Source organism: Sturnira hondurensis, unplaced genomic scaffold (assembly GCF_014824575.4).
Source record: "Sturnira hondurensis isolate 20B ecotype Veracruz unplaced genomic scaffold, ASM1482457v3 Scaffold0003681, whole genome shotgun sequence".
In the NCBI taxonomy this organism is placed as follows: Eukaryota; Metazoa; Chordata; class Mammalia; order Chiroptera; family Phyllostomidae; genus Sturnira; species Sturnira hondurensis.
In genome coordinates, this window is record NW_028076312.1 from 4,789,690 (window position 1) to 4,811,680 (window position 21,991).

Sequence of the window (21,991 nt, forward strand, 5' to 3'; positions counted from 1 at the left end):
CTAGACAGTGATTCTATACTTTTTACAAAGTTAACTCTAAATAGACTGATCATAGACCTAAACGTAAAATGCACAACTATAAAGATCCTAGATGATAGCACAGGAGAAAATCTAGGTGACCTTGAGTTTAGCAATGAGTTTTTTGATAGTAACACTAAGCATGAAAGCTAAAATTGATAAGATGGACTTTATTAAAATTAAAAGTTTCTGCTCTTCAAAAGACACTGTTAAGAGAATTGAAAGACAAGTCACTGAGAGAAGATATTTCCAAAACATATATCCTGTAAAGGACTGGTATGAAATCATGCATGGGAGATCAGGGTGGGTACAGTGTGGTGGGTTTAGCACCTAGAAAATTAATTTCTTTTCTAAACCTCTAGAGACCCTGTTAGAGTATTTTATTGGGGCCAACTTTAAGAGAGAACTAAAAATATATTCATACTTGTCATGGGATGGGGGAACTACTCCTTTGTTTTCCTGCTCACTAATGAACTTCATTATGAATTTGTGAATGTAAATTAGATAGAAAATGGAAATTCCCTGTGTTCTCTCTAAGCAGTCAGCAACTTGAGACAAAGGACCTTTTTATTTAAACTGTGGCTATATGGTAAAATTGATGTAAAAACCAAATTCAGAATACGTTGGATATTAGGACTATGCCAGACTTTGCTTACTATATTCTGTTTTCAAAAACCTGTGTTTGAGGTTCTGGCATTAAAGGATCTCTTGGTAGGAGACCTGGGTAACTCACCTCCGGGTCTGCAACGCCAGCAAACGCGCTTGGCAGGAGCTGATGCAGGTTCTGTTCATTGTACGGACAGAGGGCCAGGGTCACCATACAGACTGGACAGAGCCCTTTCTCACTCTTCAGTAGACTATCTTCATAAAGACAAAACTTTTCAAATGGAATTTTCAAAACAATTTCCCAGCTCAGTGTTTACTGCAGATTAATGGCATCTGGGACATTGTTGTCTTCAGCACGAGAGTTAGGGAACGTCTCCTCCCGTGGCAAAAAGGAAGGGTTTGGATGATAAGTGACACCAGGCCCCTTCTGCCCGCTTGTCCTCCACTCCTTCTAAGTAAGGGGGAAGGGTTCCTGTGTGTGCTGCTGGGGAGCACCTAACACCGTTGGCTTCTGGTTTAGCTTCCTTTTAGCATCTCGTCACACACCAAAAGAGCTTATGAAGAAGTGACAATCCAGAAAAATGCTAAACGTGTATCTTTTCATTTAATAATCATAGGTTTATATTTTATGGGAGACATTTTGATAATAAAAACTATTACTAAGCTACTTTGCATTACTTTGCTTACTTTGATTAATGTATAATAAGGTAAGTCACATTTCCTACTTTTGGAGAATGCATTCTCTGTTAGCAGTTTGTTTTTGTGGTCAACAAATTGACAAAATGTCCACAAACACTCTACATGTTGAACCATGAGTTCTGTAACTAAAATGAAACTTTTTGTACCTTGAGATCTGGTGCTGCTACTTATCATGTGGAGTAAAATGTAATCAAAATGACCCCTCTTTGTTTTTCTTTTCTACAGTACACATTTTGGAACTTCATACCCAAGAACTTATTTGAACAATTCAGAAGAATCGCCAACTTTTATTTTCTTATCATATTTCTGGTACAGGTGAGGCCAGTGACCCTTTGGTCTCGGGTGACGAACCGTGGTTTGCTAATAAGGAAGGAGCAGGGACTCAGTGCCGCTCATCTACAGTTTCCTCCTTTATTTTTTTCCAGGACAGCGTGTTGGTTCAGGGAGACCTGTGTGCTAAAACACACACAGGAGCACTCGGTGTTTGAGTTGGTTCTGGCTACCTTCCAGCACTGGAGGGGCGGTCAGGAGCTTCCTAATCTTTAGGAGAAATTCGCCAGCCCAGCTAAGCATTGTTACCCTTCCTAAGCACGCACAGATTCTCCAACAAAAGCATTAAGAGAAGGAGAGAGGCAGTGGGGAAGGAGAGTGAGAACCACAATGAGGTTTGAATTAGGGAGCAATAGAGCAGATATATTTTAAGAACAGCAACCCAGTTTTTCTCAGTCATTCAAAATACAACTGAAGGATTTTTTAAATTCCCCCACAGTAAGTTATGCAAATAATGTAGTTGAAGTGTAGCACCAGAAACAGGGTAGTAAATTAAAATAAAATGTACACTGGCATCAGACTTGTGTCTTTGCCACAGCTAACGTCATTTTCTTAAGCATTTTCCTTAATTTAAAAGAACTGCCCCTCAGTTTTATAGTAAAATAGGATGATTTACTTCTTAGCCAATTTATCTCTAGTGGTGGGATAAAGTGGGGTAACAGTACAGCAACTTAAAATAAGTAAAAGCAAATGTTAGGTGGTGGTATATGGGGCCTGTCAGTCTGTCTAAAGTCACTAACGCATGTTTTTGAAAATGGCTCTACATTCTCTTCTACTTGCAGTTGATTATCGATACACCCACAAGTCCAGTAACGAGTGGACTTCCACTGTTCTTTGTCATTACTGTCACAGCTATCAAACAGGTAAGGATTTTACAGACAGATGGAGAAGGCTGTGATTTTTGTTGTGTCATGTCGCCTCTTAGCCAAAGCAATCAGATTTGTTTTAGCCATTTTATAGAAAAATTAAACTGTCTTCTAAAAATTCATTTCCATACTTCTATAGATTGAAACTCAAGTTAAAATAATAGAGATTATATAACTTCGTTACTAATTTGGTACCCCATGAGTGTGAGGAGGAAACTATGGTTTTCACCTGAGTCAGCCAGAGGTGGTGTGTGATTTCAGACGAGTTGCTTAACCTGACTGCGTTTTCCATCATCTCAGCTGCAAGGTTCTGTGGCTACCTGCAGAGGGTCTGGGATGCTATTGTGGCTTCACAATAGCATGCTAAGTCCTGACTCACTCAGTGCGGATCAAATTGTTCTTTCTGGTCCAGAGGAGTAAAGCCAGTGACTAACAGTAAGAATGCATCTCAGTTATTTATACTGTCCAGTTAGCCAGTGCAGTGTGGCAGCCATCACCACTATCTAGTTCCAGAAAATTTCCACTCCATGACAGCTCATGGGCACTGAGGTGTAGCCACCTCTGAAGCTGTAGACAGCTCTTTGGGCAGCTGGCTTCCCTTTCATGTGCTGGGAGATACTACAGAGAAGTAGTAGTTCATCCCCCTTAACTCAAATGCCCTTTCACATCCAGCAAAATCCAATTCAAAGGCATGTTAATCTAGGAAACACCAAATGCTTGGTTGGAAAGTGTGTTTTCTCCCATTGGGGAAAGAATTCAAAAGTATGCTTATTTAAGAGCAAAAGGATTTAGCGGAGTTGTTAGTTATGAGAATTAGGTCCGGCTGCTTTTACAAGGCTTGATCTGGTATCTGAGTTGACACAGGAACAGCGCATATTGGTAATTTCCAGTGCTCATTGCCATCAATAAAATGTATATGTGCATGGAGAACTATACCCAACTTTTTGTGAGTATCACAGTGAATCAAGAATTTTACTCAGTTTGCTAAGAATCTAGGTGGCCAGATTCAGTAAAAGACATAGTCGGCAACTATGTACGGTCTCACTTGTGCTTTTCAGGTAGAATATTTAAGTTCATCTGGTAGAAATGTAATTGGTACTGAGTTTCTTAAGGACTTTTGTTCAGTTCCATATTAAAAGCCTAAAAGTTTTATCCATCTTTTGACTCAAACATTTTCTTTTTAAGAATCTATACTAAGAATATATAATGAATATGCACAAAAATACAATTGTAAAGATGTTTATCAAAAATATACTTATAACTACAACCCAAATTGCTGTGGAAAATGTCTATGATATCACAGGGGTACAAAGTAGAATAGTATGTACAGTACGTTTCAAATTTTGAAAACTACACCCCATAGGCTAAAATTATGTTTATGTATAATTATATCGATATGTTGATAATTTCTATATTAATATATTTTACAGAATGATAGGATTAGTTTCTTTGGGGGGAGGGGTGACTTATGTATTTCTTAGTTCTGTCCACAGACCACATAATACTTTTGTAGTATATAAGGTAAAAAGTGATTTGCAGGAGTTATTTCTGATTCCTTTATTTATGTCTTGATTTTATCTTCAAAAACGCATTCTTCTGCACGAGTTGCGGAGTGGAGATACGAAAACAGGCAGAAGACACAGTGGGATACAGCCTAGATACACAGTTCAAAAGCTGCTTTTCTTTTCTAATTTTCTGCATTATACATATCCTTTATTCATTTATTCTACGGATATGACTGAGCTTCTTTCATGCACTAAATTTTTATAGGCCCTAGAGATGATAATGTTGAACAAGAGACATTCCAGTGAGGGAGGCAGACACCAAGAAGCCCTGTGTACATGCACATGTACACACATGCACATGTGTGTACATACACATACCCACGTGTGCATTATAGGGCATTATGGTCTTAGTGGAGGGGGCCTCTCTGGTACATGCACTTGGATGGGGTACCAGGTGAGTGCAGTGGAAGGGGAACAGGACCGCCCCTGCCCCAGACCTCAGACCATGAAAGACCCTGGCCCCTCAGGGACCCCAGACCATGGCCCTGACAGTGAGCCACCTGGTGTGTCACCTCAGTGGACTGGAGAATGGCCATTCCATATGTGGAGCCAGGATAAAGTGTGGGAAAACACCATTAGATGATGTAGAGTTGAGGCTCCCAGGAGTGACCGGCTTAGTCATGTCTGCATTCAGCCCAGGGAGGGCCAAGGAAGGGTGGGACCTTGACGAGCATGGTGACCAGGGGACACGAAGAAGTGGAAGATTTAGGACCCACTTGTGGGAAAAGTGCCAGGACTCGCCAGTGGGTGGGTTTCAGGTGTGAGAAAAACGAGACTACAAGGTGCCTTGTGGTTTTACTGCAGCCTCATAGTCCTTCTCAGGGCACAGCTCGGAGCGCGGGGCCGCAGGGCACCTGGCCACTTCACTTGTCCAGTGGGCTGAGCCTGGCTCTATCTTACTCACACTCATGGCCCCTCGAAGCAAAGTCCAGAAGGATGGGCTCAGAGCTGAGGGACCCTCCATGTTTCTGTCACTTGTCACATGGAATTCTTTCTTTTTGTTCTTTTAGGGCTATGAAGACTGGCTTCGCCATAAAGCAGATAACGCCATGAACCAGTGCCCTGTCCATTTCATCCAGCATGGCAAGCTAGTTCGGAAGCAGAGCCGAAAGCTGAGAGTGAGTGATAATTGACACAATTACCTGGCCTAAAACCAGTAACAATTAAAGAAAAAAAAACAATGTGACAGGTTTTTTTATTGATTAGACACCCAAACTCTAACCTCTTTCCCCAAATATTTCAGGCAAACTCTTACACTAGCTTTTCTTTTTTTACTTACTTACTTTTTAGAGTTTTAATAAACTTTATTTGTTTTAGAGTAGATTTAGGTTCACAGTTAAACTAAATTGAATAAAAGGTACAGGAATTTCCCATATACACCCTGTCCCACCACTATCAGCAGCTCCACCAGGGTCACCTGAAGTTTATGAGGTTATACCAGCAATTTTTAATGTTGTCTCATGGCACGCATCAACTAATTACTAAAATTCTGTGTTCCAACAAAAGTATGTTTTTTGCTGATCTGACAAAAAGAAAATAGGTATAATTTTGATTCATTCACTCTAGATGACTTTTGTGTTGGCTGTTGTCTTTTTTTTTTCTGGACAATCTAAGGGAAAAGATGTCAAGTGCCCCTGACTAATAGTTGGGTATTGTGTGTTTTAAAAATCCTTTTTTGTTGTTGTTTTTTGTTTGTTTTGTTTTAAAAATTCTTGCAGCACACCACTTGAAAATTGCTGAATTGTACTAACCAGTCAAAAAGAGAAAAGCTCTAAACACTTTTAGAAAATCTGTTTTAGCCCTGGCTGGTGTACCTCAGTGGATTGAGCTTGGGCTGCAAACCAAAGGGTCACTGTTTCGAATCCCAGTCAGGGCACATGCCTGGGTTGCAGGCCAGACCAGGTCCCCAGTGGGGGCCATGTGAGAGGCAACCACACATTGATGTTTCTCTCTCTCTTTCTCCTTCCCTTCCCCTCTCTAAAAGTAAATAAATAAATAAAAATTTAATATTTTTTAAAAATCTGTTTTAGAGCAAGGCAAAATCATATGAATATAAACTTTAGTAGTTGGAAATTATGGAAATTGGCTCTAAAAACTCACTGAAGTTTTTTGTAGTATATTTTATTGATTATGCTATAACAGTTGTCCCATTTTTTTCTCCCTTTTCTTCCCCTCTGCCCTGCACCACTTCCCACCAGCATTCCCCTGCTCTTAGTTCATATCCATGAGTTGTTCATATAAAATCTTTGGCTTCTGTATTTCCTATACTATTTGTAACCTCCCCCTGCCTATTTTGTGCCTACCATTTATACTTATTATTCCATGTACCTTGTCTCCCATTCTCTCCCTGCCCCCCCCATAACCCTCCATGTGATCTCCATTTCTGTGACTTTGTTCCTATTCTAGTTGTTCGCTTAGTTGTTTTTGTTTTTTAGGTTCAGTTGTGGATAGGTGTGAGTTTGTTGTCACTTTACTGTTGATAGTTTTGATCTTCTTATTTTTCTTAGATAAGTCCCTTTAACATTTCACATTATAAGGCTTTGGTGGTGATGGAGTCCTTTAACTTGACTTTATCTGGGAAGCACTTTATCTGCCCTCCCATTCTAAATGAAAGCTTTGCTGGATAGAGTAATCTTGGATGTAGGTCCTTGCCTTTCATGACTTTGAATACTTCTTTCCAGCCCCTTCATGTTTGCAAGCCTTCTTTTGAGAAGTCAGCTGATAGTCTTATGGGAACTCCTTCATAGGTAAATGTCTCCTTGTCTCTCACTGCTTTTGAGATTCTCTCCTTATCTTTAATCTCGGATAATGTAATTATGATGTGCCTTGATGTTTGCTTCCTTGGGTCCAACTTCTTTGGGACTCTCTGAGCTTCTGAACTTCCTGGGAGCCTATTTCCTTAGCCAGATTAGGGAAGTTCTCCTTCATTATGTTTTCAAATAAGTTTTCAATTTCTTGTTCATTTGTCTTTGTGGCACCCCTGTGACTTGGATGTTGGAATGTTTAAAGTTGTACTGGAGGTTCTTAAGCCTCTCCTCATTTTTTTGAATTCTTATTTCTTCATTCTGTTCTGGTTGAATGTTTACTTTTTCTTTCTGGTCCAAATTGTTGATTTCAGTCCCAGTTTTCTTCCCTTCACTATTGGTTCCTGTATATTTTCTTTATTTTACTTACCCCCCTATTTTGTGACCATACTCAACCATCTCTGTGCGTGTCCTGATAACCAGTATTTTGAACTCCATGTCTGATTTGTTGGCTATTTCTTCATTGCTTAGTTCTTTTTCTGGAGTTTTGATCTGTTCTTTTCATTTGGGCCATATTTCTTTGTCTCCGAGTACCTTTTACATAGTAAGGGGCGGAGCCTTAGGTATTCGCCGAGGAGTGGAACCCACCTTGCTGTGTTATGGCGCTGTATGTCGGGGGAGAAGTCTGAGAGGAAACAATGCCACTTGCTCAGCTTTCCACTGGCTTTCAGTCACTTCCTCCGCTACCCACAAGCAAACTGAGCCCTTCTGGTGCTGGTTCCTGGGTGGGTGTATATTCTAGGGCCCTGGTTCCCGGGTGGGTTTGTGTATGTTCTAGGACCCTGTCGGTTTCTCCAGTGAACTCTCCTGTGAGGCTGGAAGTTTCTCGCTGCCCCAACCCCAACAGGTGTTTTCAGTCAGAGGCTTTGAGGCTTTATTTCCCCACGCTGGAATGTTGGGTTGTACGATCTGTCTCACTCCCCAGTTGTTCCTCCCGGTTTATCCTCACGGAAATGTGTGACCACCAGCCACCGTCTCTCCAGCCACCACCTTGCCATGAGTTCCCTCTGCCAGAGCTGCCCGTCTCCGCCCCTCCTACTGGTCTGGATGAATGTGTCTTCTTTAACTCCTTGGTTGTCAGACTTCCGTACAGTTCGATTTTGTGGCAGTTCTGGTTATTTTTTGTTTTTAAATTTGTTGTCCTTCTTTTGGTTGTGCAAGGAGGCAACATATATCTACCTACACGTCCATTTTGGCCTCACTAAAGTTTTCATTTTGATTTTTTCCAATGAATGATTAACTAATGTAATTTTATGTCTCTAAATGTGTGTTTAAAGTGGATTACATTCATATCTCTACTAGCTGTTTAGAAGTACCTATATGTATAAAAATCATAGGTGTAATTTTACAGTTTGTCTGGGGTAATGTTTAGCTGTGACCCTGGGGTGGAGCCCAACTGTCCTCCTTCGTCACTTTCTCCCATCCTTGTCACCCTGCCCACACCTTTTCTCCCCCACCCACCGACCTTCCTTCCTTGTCTGGCAGCTCCACTGTCTCTCTGGGCTGCTTTCCTGACCAGAAATTGTGGTGGGGCCACCAGGAAGTTGCAGTAAAGGAGTGTTGTCAGCCCTCATCACAAAGTGACAGAAAAGTGGGCCTTCAGTGTCAGGTGCATCCTGAAGAGGGGTGGCCCCGTCAGCCTAGGGATCAGTGGTTGTCTCAGGGAAGGACAGGGTCCAGGATATAAGAATACATATGAAGAGGCATGTTCACATGTCATCAGCATGTGATCCATCTTTGTTAACCTGCTTTCAGATGTTATGTGTATTACACATGCTATTGTATGTATTTTAAAGTTTTTAAACAACCTTTTCTTTGCTTTATAAATTTTACTGTCCAGGTGTTTTAGTAATTCTGAATGAGCGTCCCCTCAGTCTGTATTGGCGATGTTTTCCCGGTGGTCATGGGGTCAGGGAGGTGAGGGGCTGGGTGCACGGGCCTCGCAGCTGTCAGAATAGCAGTGGGGACCTGGTGTATGTGTTAATGGGCTTCTGCAAAGGGATCCCAGACCCTAAATGCAGTTTCCTTGAATACTTCTATTTCCTTTGTAAAGCCTTCTGCACTTTTTTTTTCATTATTTTTTAAATTACAGTTGACGTACTGTATTAGTTTCAGGTGTATGACACTCATATACCTTACAAATTGATCACACCAATAAGTCTAGTAACCATCCTTATTACAGTTATTGTTGACTGTGTTCCTAGAGTTTATATCCCCATGACTGTTTTTATAACTGGCAATTTGTTACTTTTAATAAATGTCTCTTTCTTTAAAAACACACCTAAACAGTGTCTACCAGCAGAAAATTGAATTTTTAATGCACTGCTCTCCTATGGGAAATGTCTGCTCTGTATCCAGCCTGTTCTAAGCTGAGGATTCTAAGTGGACTGTGTGAGACGAGGAAGAGAGATCAGGCTGTCCCTGCAACTCCAGGGACCCTCTTCCACAGGCCCTCCTGGCTCAGGCCTCCAGAGGCTGCACCAGGCTGTGGGAGAAGAAACCTGCAACCTGTCTGTCGGTTTCAGGAGTGTCATTACATAAATGGGATCATGCAGTTTGGAACCTTCTGGGACTGGCTTTTTTCGCTCAGCCTGATTCCCTTGATTTCGCCCAGACATGTGCATCACTAGCTACTTGCTTTTATTGGAGTCCGTGGTGTGGGTAGACTGGAGTTTGTTTACATTCAAAGATTGAAGACTTCCGCCAAGATGGAGGCATAGGTGGAAACACTGTGCCTTCTCCCACAACCAAGTTTGGATACAACAAAAGTTTTGGAGAACTAAGACACACCCAAAGACCAGAAAACCGAATTATACGGAAGTCCGACAGCTACAAACCGTTCAACGGGACGGTAAGAGAGGCAGAGCCAGCAGCGGAGCAGGGTCGGGAAGGACAGACCTAGGAACGCAGGCAGCCCGGACCTAGTCAGGGTGTGGGGCAGACTGACCAAGGTCGCACATTCGCGCGCAGTGAGACGGACCACGCAGGCTCCAGGGGGCGAACCCAGTGGTGGAGGGCTGACAGCGGTGGCACACTCGCGTGCAGTGGAGCGGGGTGCGTGGCCCTGGTGACGGTGGTGGCTGCGGTGCTGGTGGGGGTCGCGGAGGCGGGCGCCGGAGGGAAGCCATTGTCCCTCTTTGACCCCGCCCCCACATACTACGTCACACGCCAGCGACTGACTGGCCCTGCTCTGGTGAAAACCTAGGGCTCTGATCCTGCTACTTAACAGGCACGAACAGCCCAAAAGATGGTGCAAGAACTCAAAGTCCCAGAGCCAATAACTCTAAGCGACCAACAGATTGCCAGCCTCTCAGAAGCCCAATTTAAAACACTATTTATCAGGATGCTCACAGAATTGGTAGAGTACAGTCACAAATTAGAGGAACTTAGTCACAAATTAGAGGAACATATGAAGGCTAAACTAATTGAAATGAAGGGAGATGTCCAGGAAACCAATAGCGATGGAAAGGAAAATGGGACTCAAATCAAGGGAGTGGACCAGAAGGAAGAACGAAACATCCAACCAGAAAATAGTAAAGAAACAAGAATTCAAAAAAATGAGGAGAGGCTTAGGAACCTCCAGGACATCTTTAAACGTTCCAACATCCGGATTATAGGGGTACCAGAAGGGGGAAAGAAACAGCCATGAGTGGAAAACATATTTGAACAAATAATAAAGGAGAACTTCCCCAGTCTGGCAAAGGAAATAGACTTCCAGGAAATCCAGGAAGCTCAGAGAGTGCCAAAGAAGTTGGACCCAAGAAGGAACACACCAAGGCACATCATAATTACATTAGCCAAGACCAAAATGAAGGAGAGAATCCTAGAAGCAGCAAGGGATAAGGGGACAGTCACCTACAAAGGAGTACCCATCAGACTGTCAGTGGATTTCTCAAAAGAGACCTTACAGGCAAGAAGGGGCTGGAAAGAAGTATTCCAAGTCATGAAATCCAAAGACCTACAGCCAAGATTGCTTTATCCAGCGAAACTTTCATTTAGAATGGAAGGACAGATAAAGTGCTTCTCAGACAAGGTCAAGTTCAAGGAGTTCATCATCACCAAGCCCTTATTATATGAAATGCTAAAGGGACTTATATAAGAAAGAAATGATGAAAAATATCAACCATGAAAGGACAGCAAACACACAGTTATTAACAACCACACCTAAAACAAAAGCAAACCAAGAGGACAGCTAGATCAGGAGTGGAACCATAGAAATGAAGAACACATGGAGGGTTAGAAATAGGGGGGTGGGAGGAGGAGAAGGGGGGAGAAGGCACAGAAAATAGCATAGATGGTAGGTAGAAAATAGATAGGGGGAGGGCGAGAATAGTGGGGGAAATATAGAATCTAAAGAACTTGAGACACGTGGTTATAAACTAAGGGGGGAGAAGGGTGGGGGAGGGAGTGTGCGGGTGGAGGGGAATGAAGGGGGGAATAGAACAACTGTAATGGTATAATCAATAAACTATATAAAAAAAGGAAAAAAAAGATTGAAGGACATTTAGGTGTTTTCTAGTTTGGGGCTATTATGAATAAAGCTACTATGAACATTTGTGTACAGATTTTTGAGTGAATAAAACATCCATTTCTCTGGTATAAAAGCTCAAGAGTCAAATTGCTGGGTCATAGAGTAAATCCATTTTTAGTTTTCAAAGGAATTGTCAAAAACTTTCCCTGAGTGCTGGACAGTTTTACTTTCCCATAAGTGATATATAGGAGATCCAGTTCCTCCACATTCTCGTCAGCATTTGGTGCTGGCACTGGTTTTTTTAATTTTAGGCATTCTGATATCTCAGTGCGGTTTAAATTTGCATTTCCCTAGTGACTAACTATGTTGAATATCTTCCTAGCACTTATTTGTCATCTTATGTCCTCTTGGGGGGGCAGGGATTTTTACTGATGAATTTTGAATGTTCATATCATCTAAATATTAGTTGTCAGAAATCCCTTAATGAGGTTTTCACAAAATTTTTAAAATTTGGGGGAAGTCCAGTTTATTGATTTTTTTTCTTTGCCTAACCTGGAGCCCAGAGATGTTCTCCTGTGCTTTTTTCTAACAGTTTTACATTTAAGTTCATGATTCGTTTGGAATTAATTTTCATCTAAAAATGTGAGGTTTAGGGCAAAGTTCCCCCCTTTGTTTTAAAGGTTTCATTTATTTATTTTTAGAGAAAGGGGAAGGAAGGGAGACAGAGAGACCGAGAAACATCAATGCGCGAGAGACACATCGATCACTTGCCTCTCGCATACCCTGTGCCAGGAACCTGGCCCACTACAGAGGCCTGTGCCCTGACTGGGAATCAAACTGGTGACCTTTTGGTTGGGAGGCCTTCCCTCAATCCACTGAGCCACACCAGCCAGGGCAAAATTCCCTGTTTTTTTTTACCTATGACTGCCCAGTTGTCCTACCATCATTTTTGGAAAGGCTGTCCCTCCTCCACTGAATTGCTTTTGTCCCTCTGTCAGAAGTCAGAATGCATGTTTGTACGGGTCTGTTTCAGTGTTTTGTGTTCTATTTCATGGGCCTCTGGCCAGTCCTCCGCACAGTCCCGGCCACTGCGGCTGCATGGAAAGCCTTCCTGTCGGCAGGGTAATACCCCCACTTCATTCTTCTTGTTAAGGACTGTTGGAGCTTGTTCTAGGGCCTACACCTTTCCACATAAGTTTTAGAATAAGCCCATCTGTGTCTACAAAATCTTTGCTCGGATTTTGATAGGAATTTCACTGAACCCAGAGGTCTGTTTGAGGATCAGTCCTCCAATTTTAAGTTCTCAGACACTCAGTTGGAACAGTAGTGGAGTGTGACAGGGAACTCCACTTACGGGATAGTCAGAAACGTGGTGACGTCCTGATTCTGGGAGCACTTTGCACGTGGCAGCAGGAACATCCAAGCCATTGGAAAGATTTTGAACCCTCTAGCTTCGTGGGGTCCAGATTGGTGGGGTTTTGATGGTTACTTGCCCTCTAGACCCAAAGTCTAAAGTCACAATTGGAGAAAATGGGCCTTTTGGGGAAATCAGATGTCTTGTTTGGTGATGGTATTAAAACTGGGATGATTTCATCTTCTTTAAAAATCCTTGGCTCATATTTGCTCTAATTTTTGTAATGTGTGTGGTTGTCCCTTCTGCTTTATTCTTGGTCGTGCTTGAGTTACGTGGATAGTATCTTGGCTCTGTTTTTCAGCTGGCTTTTACAACTCTTATACCTGGTTTATAGAACCTAATTTTAAATCAGCACCTTCTTACGAGAATAATTCCCACTTGGACACATTAATAAGACACTAGAATTCATCCCGCTAGGCTGAATCAAGGATAAGCCTGTTATGGATGTTTGTCTATGTTTCCATTGTGAAGTATTTAATCATAATGCACTTTGATAATTCACAGATCTAAAATTGGTACATTGCAACCTCACCTGGTCTGTCCTTGTTTTGGGCAGAATGCCTGGGAAATGGTCTTTCTCTAGAGTTACATTAGCATCCACATATCCTCCTGTAAACAAACACCATAATGGTATCTGTGAGTATCGACTGGCACTTTAGGAAAAGAAAAACCTGCTGCACAGAAGCAGGTTTATTTCATGGCACTGTCTGTCTGTCCTGCAGGTTGGGGACATCGTCATGGTCAAGGAGGATGAGACCTTCCCCTGCGACCTGATCTTCCTCTCTAGCAGCCATGGAGATGGGACCTGCCATGTGACCACCGCCAGCTTAGATGGAGAATCAAGCCACAAAGTAACGTGCCTTTTGTTGGAGACCCTGTGCGGGGCCTTACCTGCCATCCCCAGCTGTGCTCGTGTGGCTAGAAACTAGTGAAGTCATCATGTTTGGAAAATCAGTGTTTTCAGTGAAAACCCAGGGAGTCGTGCTGACCAAATTGTTTTTTGACTTTTGTTTCTTTCTCTCTATTTTGTAGTTTTTCTTTCCACCCTCAGTATTTGTAATATGGAACCATCTTGAGTTAACAGGAATGACTTCATGTTACTTAGGTAGCTGTGTCATTTAGGGGAGGTACAAAGTTAAGGATGTAATGAATAGATTGTTTCAGCTTTGAAAGTTTTCATTTTACCGGTCAAAATTAGTGTCTTCATGACCCTGGAATTCTGTGAGAAGTCACTCATGAATCTGCATTTTGCCTCACTGTTACTTCAATGAGTGTCTTTTTGTTAAAATACTTAAATAATATCTGAGGGTATAATTAATGTCTTACATTCAGTATGGAATTCTGTACCGGTAGCTGATGCTACAAAATTTTAATTAACAATCATGAAAGAATAGGACAGATCACTGTTAATTTTAAGGTTTTCATTATTTTAAAAATCTGGGAGCTTTCAGGTTTATAAAAGTGAGCATGTCTCAGTGGATTCAACTATTTCTAAGGCATCAGCTCACAAAACTAGAATTCTAACACAGTACTTAAGCAATACCTATGGATATAGGTAATTCCTAGAATGGAAAAAAGAAATTTTCTTTGCAAAAAGGCTAAAGGATATGCTAATATTTTATGAATAACTCAAGGTATTATTGTGTAAGGCCCCGTGGAGTTTTTCCAGCACCTACGTTCACATTTTCTGTGTGGCATTCCCCAGGAGAGTGGGCCTTCTGGCACAAGCAATTGTGAGCAACAGTGGTTCTGGGCCTGGAAATCCCGGGGTAGGTCTCAGGTGTTTATTGTAACCTGCCACAGGTCTCTGGAGTGTGGGAACTTTATGTTCCTGTCTTTCCCGATAATAAATGTGTCTAAATATTCTCCTATCTTTCTCTCTAATCATCGAATGCTGGACAAATGAAGTGTGTGATAAATCAACAAAACAAGTAGAGCCACACACCCTCGCTGTTGGCAGCGGGCTGCCCTCCCCCTCCCGTCCCCCGTTGGCAGCGGGCTGCCCTCCCCATCCCGTCCCACGGGACGGATGCTGTTGTCCAGATGCTTCTCAGCATCGCTGTTGAACAGATGCTGCAGGCCTGCATGTGCATCACTCTTTTCAGGATAAAATTTTGTAGCAGTCCAGGCTGGCAGGCATTATTATAGATTCCATGTTTCACTTTGACCTTCTGTGTGTTGTGACCAGCATCTTAAATATGTGCCCTCTGGTGTCATTTCTGTGCATTTGGTTTGGCTCAGGGGCTGGGTGGATCTGAGCCCTTTCCTTAAAAGAGGAGTAGGGAGTGGGACTCCCACACTGGTAACACGTACTGTGTGACCCTGGCAGACATTCGACCTCTCTGGAGTTTTCACATCTGTAAACAGGGACAGACCTGCCTTCCAGGGGCTCTTGTGAGGACATAATTAGCAAGTCTCCCGAAGTGTGTGACACACAATAGATGCCTCTGAGATGTTATAAATGCTGATAGTGCTGACATGATTGTATCTCCTGTGGTGGATTTATTGAACCCTTCAATTTGTCTAACACTTGATTATTGGAGAGAAAGATAAGAGAGATTGAAAGATGTGTTCTCCTTCCCCAGGCCCTCCTGCACAAGCGTTTCTTTCCTCCCTCCTCCCAAGGTGAGCCCACCTGGTCGTGCTGACTAATCCTGTCTGGGCCAGTGGTCTCCCAGGAGGGCCCCAGACCAGCAGTGCAGGCATGACACAGGATCATGTAGGAAATGTAATCCTCGGGCCCACCCCTGCCCCAGGGCAGCAGAAGCTCTGGGGTGGGACCCAAGAATTGCGTTTCCTGGGCGATCCTGCCTGGGATCCAGGAGTCAGTGCCTTATGGCCCCATGGGGATTCTGCTGAACGTTCAGGTTTGAGGGGCCCTTGGGTGGAGGCCAGGTGAGGAGCTCTGAGAAGGCCCACACTCCCCTAACAGTGCCGGGCGAGGCAGTTCCTGATGCTGGCGGCAGCTCTGTAAACAACAGGGTGTTATGTGGACAAAAAGGAATATTTTAGCTTCTAAATTCATTGCCGAATTAATAGTCACCACCATGACTGATAGATTGAGGTGTCCAGTTTTGAAGAAGAATTCCAAGTCTTGTTGTTAGTTTTAAGTCGAAGACACTAGGTGAGAATGGAAGAACTTTCTGACACCTAATAGACATAGAAATAACAGTAGTAATCTATAAATCGATAACTTTTCAACACTTGGACACTCTTTATTATACTTGCCTCCTCAGGCTTTGTGGTTGGTCTTGTTTACATGCACAAAATATTAGATGTCGGGGCTGCCCTAGGATTGGAGGCATTGGCTGCTAGGTTGGTTTGTGTTTCTCATTTTCTTGTGAATTCATATTTCTTATCTGTAGACACATTATGCCGTTCAAGACACAAAGGGATTTCATACTGAAGAAGATATAGATGGTCTACACGCCACCATTGAGTGCGAGCAGCCCCAGCCCGACCTCTACAAGTAAGCGGGATCTGTGTTCCCCGTCAGTGTCTCTTTATCCCCAACGGGGTTCTTGCTCTCCGCCCCAAATAGTCCAGCTGCCCAGTGGTTAGGAAAGAGAGTGTAAATCACTGCTAAACAGTTAAGACCACGTTAAAAATAGGTTGCATACATATTTTCAGAGTCCAGCAACACTTAAATCTATAGCTACTTATATAAACATTAGAAGTGACTTAATGGAACTAAATTGGTTGCGGAAATAACATTTTTCCTGTATTTCGAGAAAGTGATTTGAAGGAAAATCATGCAAGTCACGGGTTAATAAGAATAGGAAGTAAACTGAGAGAAGAGGAAGAAGGTGGAGTGGTTTAGCCACATGTGGATATGGTCTTGAGTAAAGAATCCCCGGTCATGCGCCCACATTTTCTTCCTTCTCAGAGACAGGAAGGCAGGTGTGTAGGACAGTAATCTACACACTTGGTCTGCCTCCGCCTCCCAGTTGCTGCCATCTCAGTGACCTCACTTTTCTGTTGCCAGGTTTGTGGGCCGCATAAATGTTTACAATGATCAGAATGACCCCGTGGTGAGGTAAGGAGATGTGCTTCTTCTAAACGCTTCTGGAGGTTTCTTTCTCTAGGTTTTTAAGTTGTAAGTGAGTTTTTTTACTGATAAGAGTTGGGGGGGCGGTGTTGCTGCTTATTGGGTTTTGCAAACAGAATTCAACTTTCCCAGAAGTCCTGGCTCTAGTGTTTTCTGATTTCTTTTGTGTGCACACTGTATATGTTAATGAATTAAGACGCTGTTGGGAAATATTCTCTCACAAGATTCTGCTGAGGGTCTTCTTGCAGCAGGGAAAGTTCAGGAGCATCTTACAGTTCCAAGGCAAAGGAGAGGGTGCGGTTTCCCCCATTAGAAATTCCCTTTCATAATTTACATACAGGTATGTTGTCCTCAACCATGAAGCTGAGAGATTTCTGACTTGGAAGTCCTTTTATTAGAATGTATGAGCCTAGTCAAGGTCATCACTGGGATACATTTTTGGCTCTGAATTTCATCTAGGCTTGAGAGCGTGTACCTCACAAGAGCCTGGCCCAGGCTCACATTCACTCGGGGATGTAGGAACCTGTCATCCAGGCATTGTTGTGACCAGTGCAGGTCAAGTCACAGGCAGGTGTGCCCCCATGCCTGTGGTCAGGACAGGTGTGAGCTGCTCCCATCCAGCCCCCACCTCTCTGCTTCTGTGCTATGTCTGTGTCCCTGGGCCTGTGGACATTTTGCCTGGATATTGTTTCAAGATCCTGGCAGCTCTTTGTTGCTGAGGTGTTCAAGGTCTACAGTTTAGGAAATTGTCTTTAAGTGGGTTTAGAAGTTGGTCGTTTTTGTAAACCTCAGTTGTTAGACTAATTATCTTTTTCCAATTTAAGCAGTCTCCCAATTGCTGATGTCCTGATAGTACTTCATATCTATCTATCTATATTTTTTTAAAAAAGGTACCTAGATGTAAAATAAAGTCAATGGGAGATTGCTGCAAAATAATGTTACTGAAATATAGTTCATTAGGGCTTATCCCCTTGGGAGGCCCCTGAAATGATTTGTCTTAAGGAAATAATCCGTGCACTTCTTAGCATGTTTTTAGCATCATTACTTATCCGCTGGTTAGTTGGTTCTTTTCAGAACTTATGAAGGCATTGCCATGGTCTTTCTGAAATATTAGTCCACAGCTAATTCCTAGTTACTTTGCAGAAACAATGTGTATTTCTGTGTCTTGTGTGAATTAGTGTTTGAACAAGTAATAGGGTTAGATTTCTTCGTACTACTAATGGGATGAATCCAAAAAAGTAAATAGAGCAGGCTTTTCATGCTTTGTACTTAGACAAAGTTTAATGCTGAGCAGCTTGGGAAGGTAATTACTAATATGTTTTGTATTTTGAGAACAATTCTACTTAGCTTTTTATGTATTTATATTATTTAGGCTTTTAATATTTGGGTATTTAAAGATATTTGTAAATTTGTGGTATGGATAGTTATGAATTATATATGTAAGTTCTTAATCCATTCAGGGTAATATTTCTTCATCCTCCTGTCCAGACTAGAAGCAACGTACTTTTTAAAGTAAATTACTTTCAGACTTCCGAGAGCCACCTTTTAAAGGGGCCATTTGTTTCCATAAGCACGTTCAACGTGAATTATTGTAGGAGTGTTGCTCACAGGAGCTGACAGCACTTACGATGCAGCCAGACAGCCGCAAGCGTGCAGTCCAGGGAGTTCCGGCAGGCAGGCTGCTCCTGGCTGCAGGCTGAAGGGCGGGGTTGAGACCCTCCGGCAGCCCTGGGCAGGTGTGTCCAGTCAGGTGTCCGGGGCAACTCCTCCCTCTCGGTCTCGTCTTCAGCTGGACACAGTCCAGAGCTATATCAGCCAAGTTTACTGAATACGCTTTAAGTTCATAGCATTCAGTAAGTTCTCAACATTTGATAGTTAAAGAAAATTAAATATACTGAAAAAGTAAAAAAGCAAACTTCAGCAAATGCCTTCAACTCGTTCCCTCTCCCTTCCAATGAAAATCAGTAGAAGGGTGACAACAGCAAAATTTGTAGAGTTGAATTCTGCCCATTTCTGTTTTATTTGTGGGAAATGAGAAGACATTTTTACTCCACCAGCAAAGGGAACTACTAGAATATGAACCTTCTAGAGGCAGAGATTCTGTCTGTCGCTCCCCCTGGAGTGCTGAGTGCTTAGGGCAGTGCTTGTTCTTACATGAGTGATTTTTTGATTTCGTGGCTGTTGCCTCTTTCCCCCCAAGGCAGGAATGCACGAATTGTTCTCGATTTGTAGGGCACCTGCATACAGAGGGTCTCTGTGGACTTGGTAGCCAGTGTTTATAAATGCACAGTGTCCCAGCCTTCATCTTGGTTGTATGATTGTATGACACGAGACACTCCGAGTCTCCCTAAGGATGGGATAGAAACAGCTTGATGCCACCTAAGTCACAGGCACCACCCTTCCACTTTTCCAGAGCATTTGGGGTGCTCCATTCTACTGATCCTCAAACCTGAGGCCTGTTAGGCAGGTTTCTGGTTCAGTCTGTCAAGTCGACACTTTTGACAAGTCCCAGGTGCTGCTGGTGGCACTGGTGCGGGGACCCCACTTGTCATCCCACCACCCTCATGAGCAATCTCTTAACAGAATGTTGTTAAGACCTTCAGATCTGCCTCAGTGGGCCTGGGGTGGGGCCGGGAGCCTGCATTCCTGACAAGGGCCATGCTCGGACAGCAGGTGCTTGCAAGGCTGGGACTCCACGGAGCTCCTCCAGCAGAGCAAGTCCTTAGCCTCCTGCAGGTAAAGATCACACACTTTCACCTGGACCCAGGCCAACTTTGCCAATGTAAATATAAGCAAATCTGCATTTAGACAGTTTCCTCTTAAAATGAAGTCTGTCTGCAAATGAATCGACTCTTACCTTGCAGCATGCCTTCGCGATGCCTTCATCGCCCTGTTTCTGGCCATTCTTGTCTTTGCAGGCCATTAGGATCGGAAAACTTGCTTCTTAGAGGAGCCACACTAAAGAACACTGAGAAAATCTTTGGTAAATGTTTGAACTAGTCAGTTGTTAATAATAGCCTCTAAAATTAAGGTACGTTACATAATTAAAATAGTGGTGCCGTGAAAGAATCTCGTGTGCGTGGAGGCACTGTGGACTCGATGGCAGTGACGGTCCTGCATCCCTGAGAAGACTGGCACTGATGTGTCACCACAGCCCGGAAGGCAACGGCCTCGGAGGGTGCTGTGTCTCTATTAAGCGCCTATAGTTTTTGACTCAGAATTATGAAGTGAATCTTTGGAAGAGTTCACACAGTATGTTTGGTCACAAACTTCTTCTGGTGGCTGCATTTCTTTGCTAGTGTCTCCCATTTTTTGGTGAGCTATTTTTATATTTTAATTAAAATGAAACAAATATGTAGATGTGGCCTATAATGGGAAAACTCAACTTATTAAAATCTGAAGTTTAAAAAATAATTCAGATTTTCTCTATGCAGGAAATGAAAAAGAATTCCTTTAGTCTAAAGAATCCTGATGCGTGACTGTTTATGAACAGCTAGCTGCCTAGTAAAATTAAATTAAATATGTAATTTTGGATAAAATGGAATTTTGGAATTTATCCAAAATTCCATTTTAATTTTTAGCTGTGTGTAACTTACTGTGTAAAGGCAAATATAGTTATGTTATTGTTCTGACATTTATTCTTCTATGTTATAGGTGTTGCTATTTACACAGGCATGGAAACCAAGATGGCGTTAAATTACCAGTCAAAATCCCAGAAACGATCTGCTGTAGAAAAGTAAGTTCCAGCCCCCTGTTGTTTGAAGTGCATAAAAATCTGTGACTTAACACTATCCCAGACCACTGTCCATATGAAAACGTTTTTCTCTTGGCCTTATTAGCAATTTCTTCATGGTGTCTCCATAGACAGTAGAGGCAATTGCGTAGATCAATGGTCTTATTTTGTGGGGGTGTGGATGGCCTCACACCGTCGGCCCCCTTCCGCAGGCTCCCTCATGTGGACGCCCAGAAGCCCCGGTTCCAAGGCATTTGCAGATGCTCGACAGCTCCTCCCACCACTTCGTGAAAAAGTCCAAATAGGATTGTTTTTAATCTGGGGTGTTGAAAACCACGTTTTGCTAAGGAAAGCATTGGTAGAGAGAACAGAGTCTTCCTTTTAGTAAATCAGGAAATCCTTATAAAATTAAGTCAAGGAGAAAGTCGAGTTTATAAGAAAATGTGGCCCAGATTTTCTTTGTCTTTGCTTCATGTTAAAGCGTATCCTCGACTTGCAGTGGACCACTGAGTGGATACAAATTATTTAACAAAATTCTGCCCACTATGTAGAGATCGGGGGTAAGGCTATTAGGGTGTTTTCTGCGTACACTGGAAATGTCAGTCTCAAAATGCGATCCTGGTTCCTGGTCCATCTCTGGCTACATCAAGTATGAAAATGCAGGTTTGGTTCTTAAGCAAGAATGCTTTATTTCCAGAAGTCTACCTTGACAAGTAGGTTTCAGAAATAGATACTGGAAAATCACAGATTCTTTACAAGGTCTGCTAGGACGTTGGCCAAGGAGTCAGCATTATTCTTACTCTGAGAGCATTTCCTTTAGCGTGGACTTTCCTCCCCCCCTCCTTCCTTTGTGGTAGTAATCTCTAAATTTGGAACTCACTGATTGATGCTTAGTGGTAGAAGAAATTGATTTCTGGATGTTCTTTAAATGATAGAATTTTGCACCATGCAGAAACCCTAGTCAGCAATGTGGTTGTGGTGGTGTTCTTTCTCCTGTTTACAGAACTTTCCCTTCACTTAGCTGTTTCCCTTGTGGCATCTAGAATCACAGCCAGTGACCACAGAGGAGAGACAGATGCATTTCTGTTTCACTGTGTCAGTTGATTGGGGGGGTGCCATTAAAACTCAGCTGTGCTATTGCTGACCTGTTCTGTCACCGTGTGTTCGTCTAGACACACAGCTGTGTCGCTCTCAGTTCTTCAGAGAGCAAGAACGCAGTCACATACATCCCTGTCTTGCGTTTCAGGTCAATGAATGTATTCCTCATTGTGTACCTCTGCATTCTGATCAGTAAAGCGCTGATAAATACTGCCCTGAAATATGTGTGGCAGAGTGAACCATTCCGAGATGAGCCGTGGTATAATCAGAAAACCGAAGCAGAAAGACAGCGGAACCTGGTATGGAAAGTGATATCCTTTGCAGTGATCAAAGATGCCC

At 42.7% G+C, this 21,991-nt stretch overlaps 1 protein-coding gene across 6 annotated transcripts in view; it reads left to right on the forward strand.

The window, feature by feature from the left end:
- ATP11A (ATPase phospholipid transporting 11A) overlaps positions 1-21,991 on the forward strand; it is a 146,710-nt gene that overhangs the window by 75,618 nt on the left and 49,101 nt on the right. For all 6 annotated transcript variants that reach the window (XM_037042043.1, XM_037042049.1, XM_037042045.1 and 3 more), the window contains exons 3-11: positions 1,549-1,638; positions 2,436-2,516; positions 5,095-5,202; positions 13,496-13,624; positions 16,139-16,242; positions 16,759-16,809; positions 19,740-19,804; positions 20,476-20,557; positions 21,801-21,951. In XM_037042043.1, the coding sequence (XP_036897938.1) occupies positions 1,549-1,638; positions 2,436-2,516; positions 5,095-5,202; positions 13,496-13,624; positions 16,139-16,242; positions 16,759-16,809; positions 19,740-19,804; positions 20,476-20,557; positions 21,801-21,951 (861 nt within the window). The remainder of the gene's footprint in view (positions 1-1,548; positions 1,639-2,435; positions 2,517-5,094; positions 5,203-13,495; positions 13,625-16,138; positions 16,243-16,758; positions 16,810-19,739; positions 19,805-20,475; positions 20,558-21,800; positions 21,952-21,991) is intronic.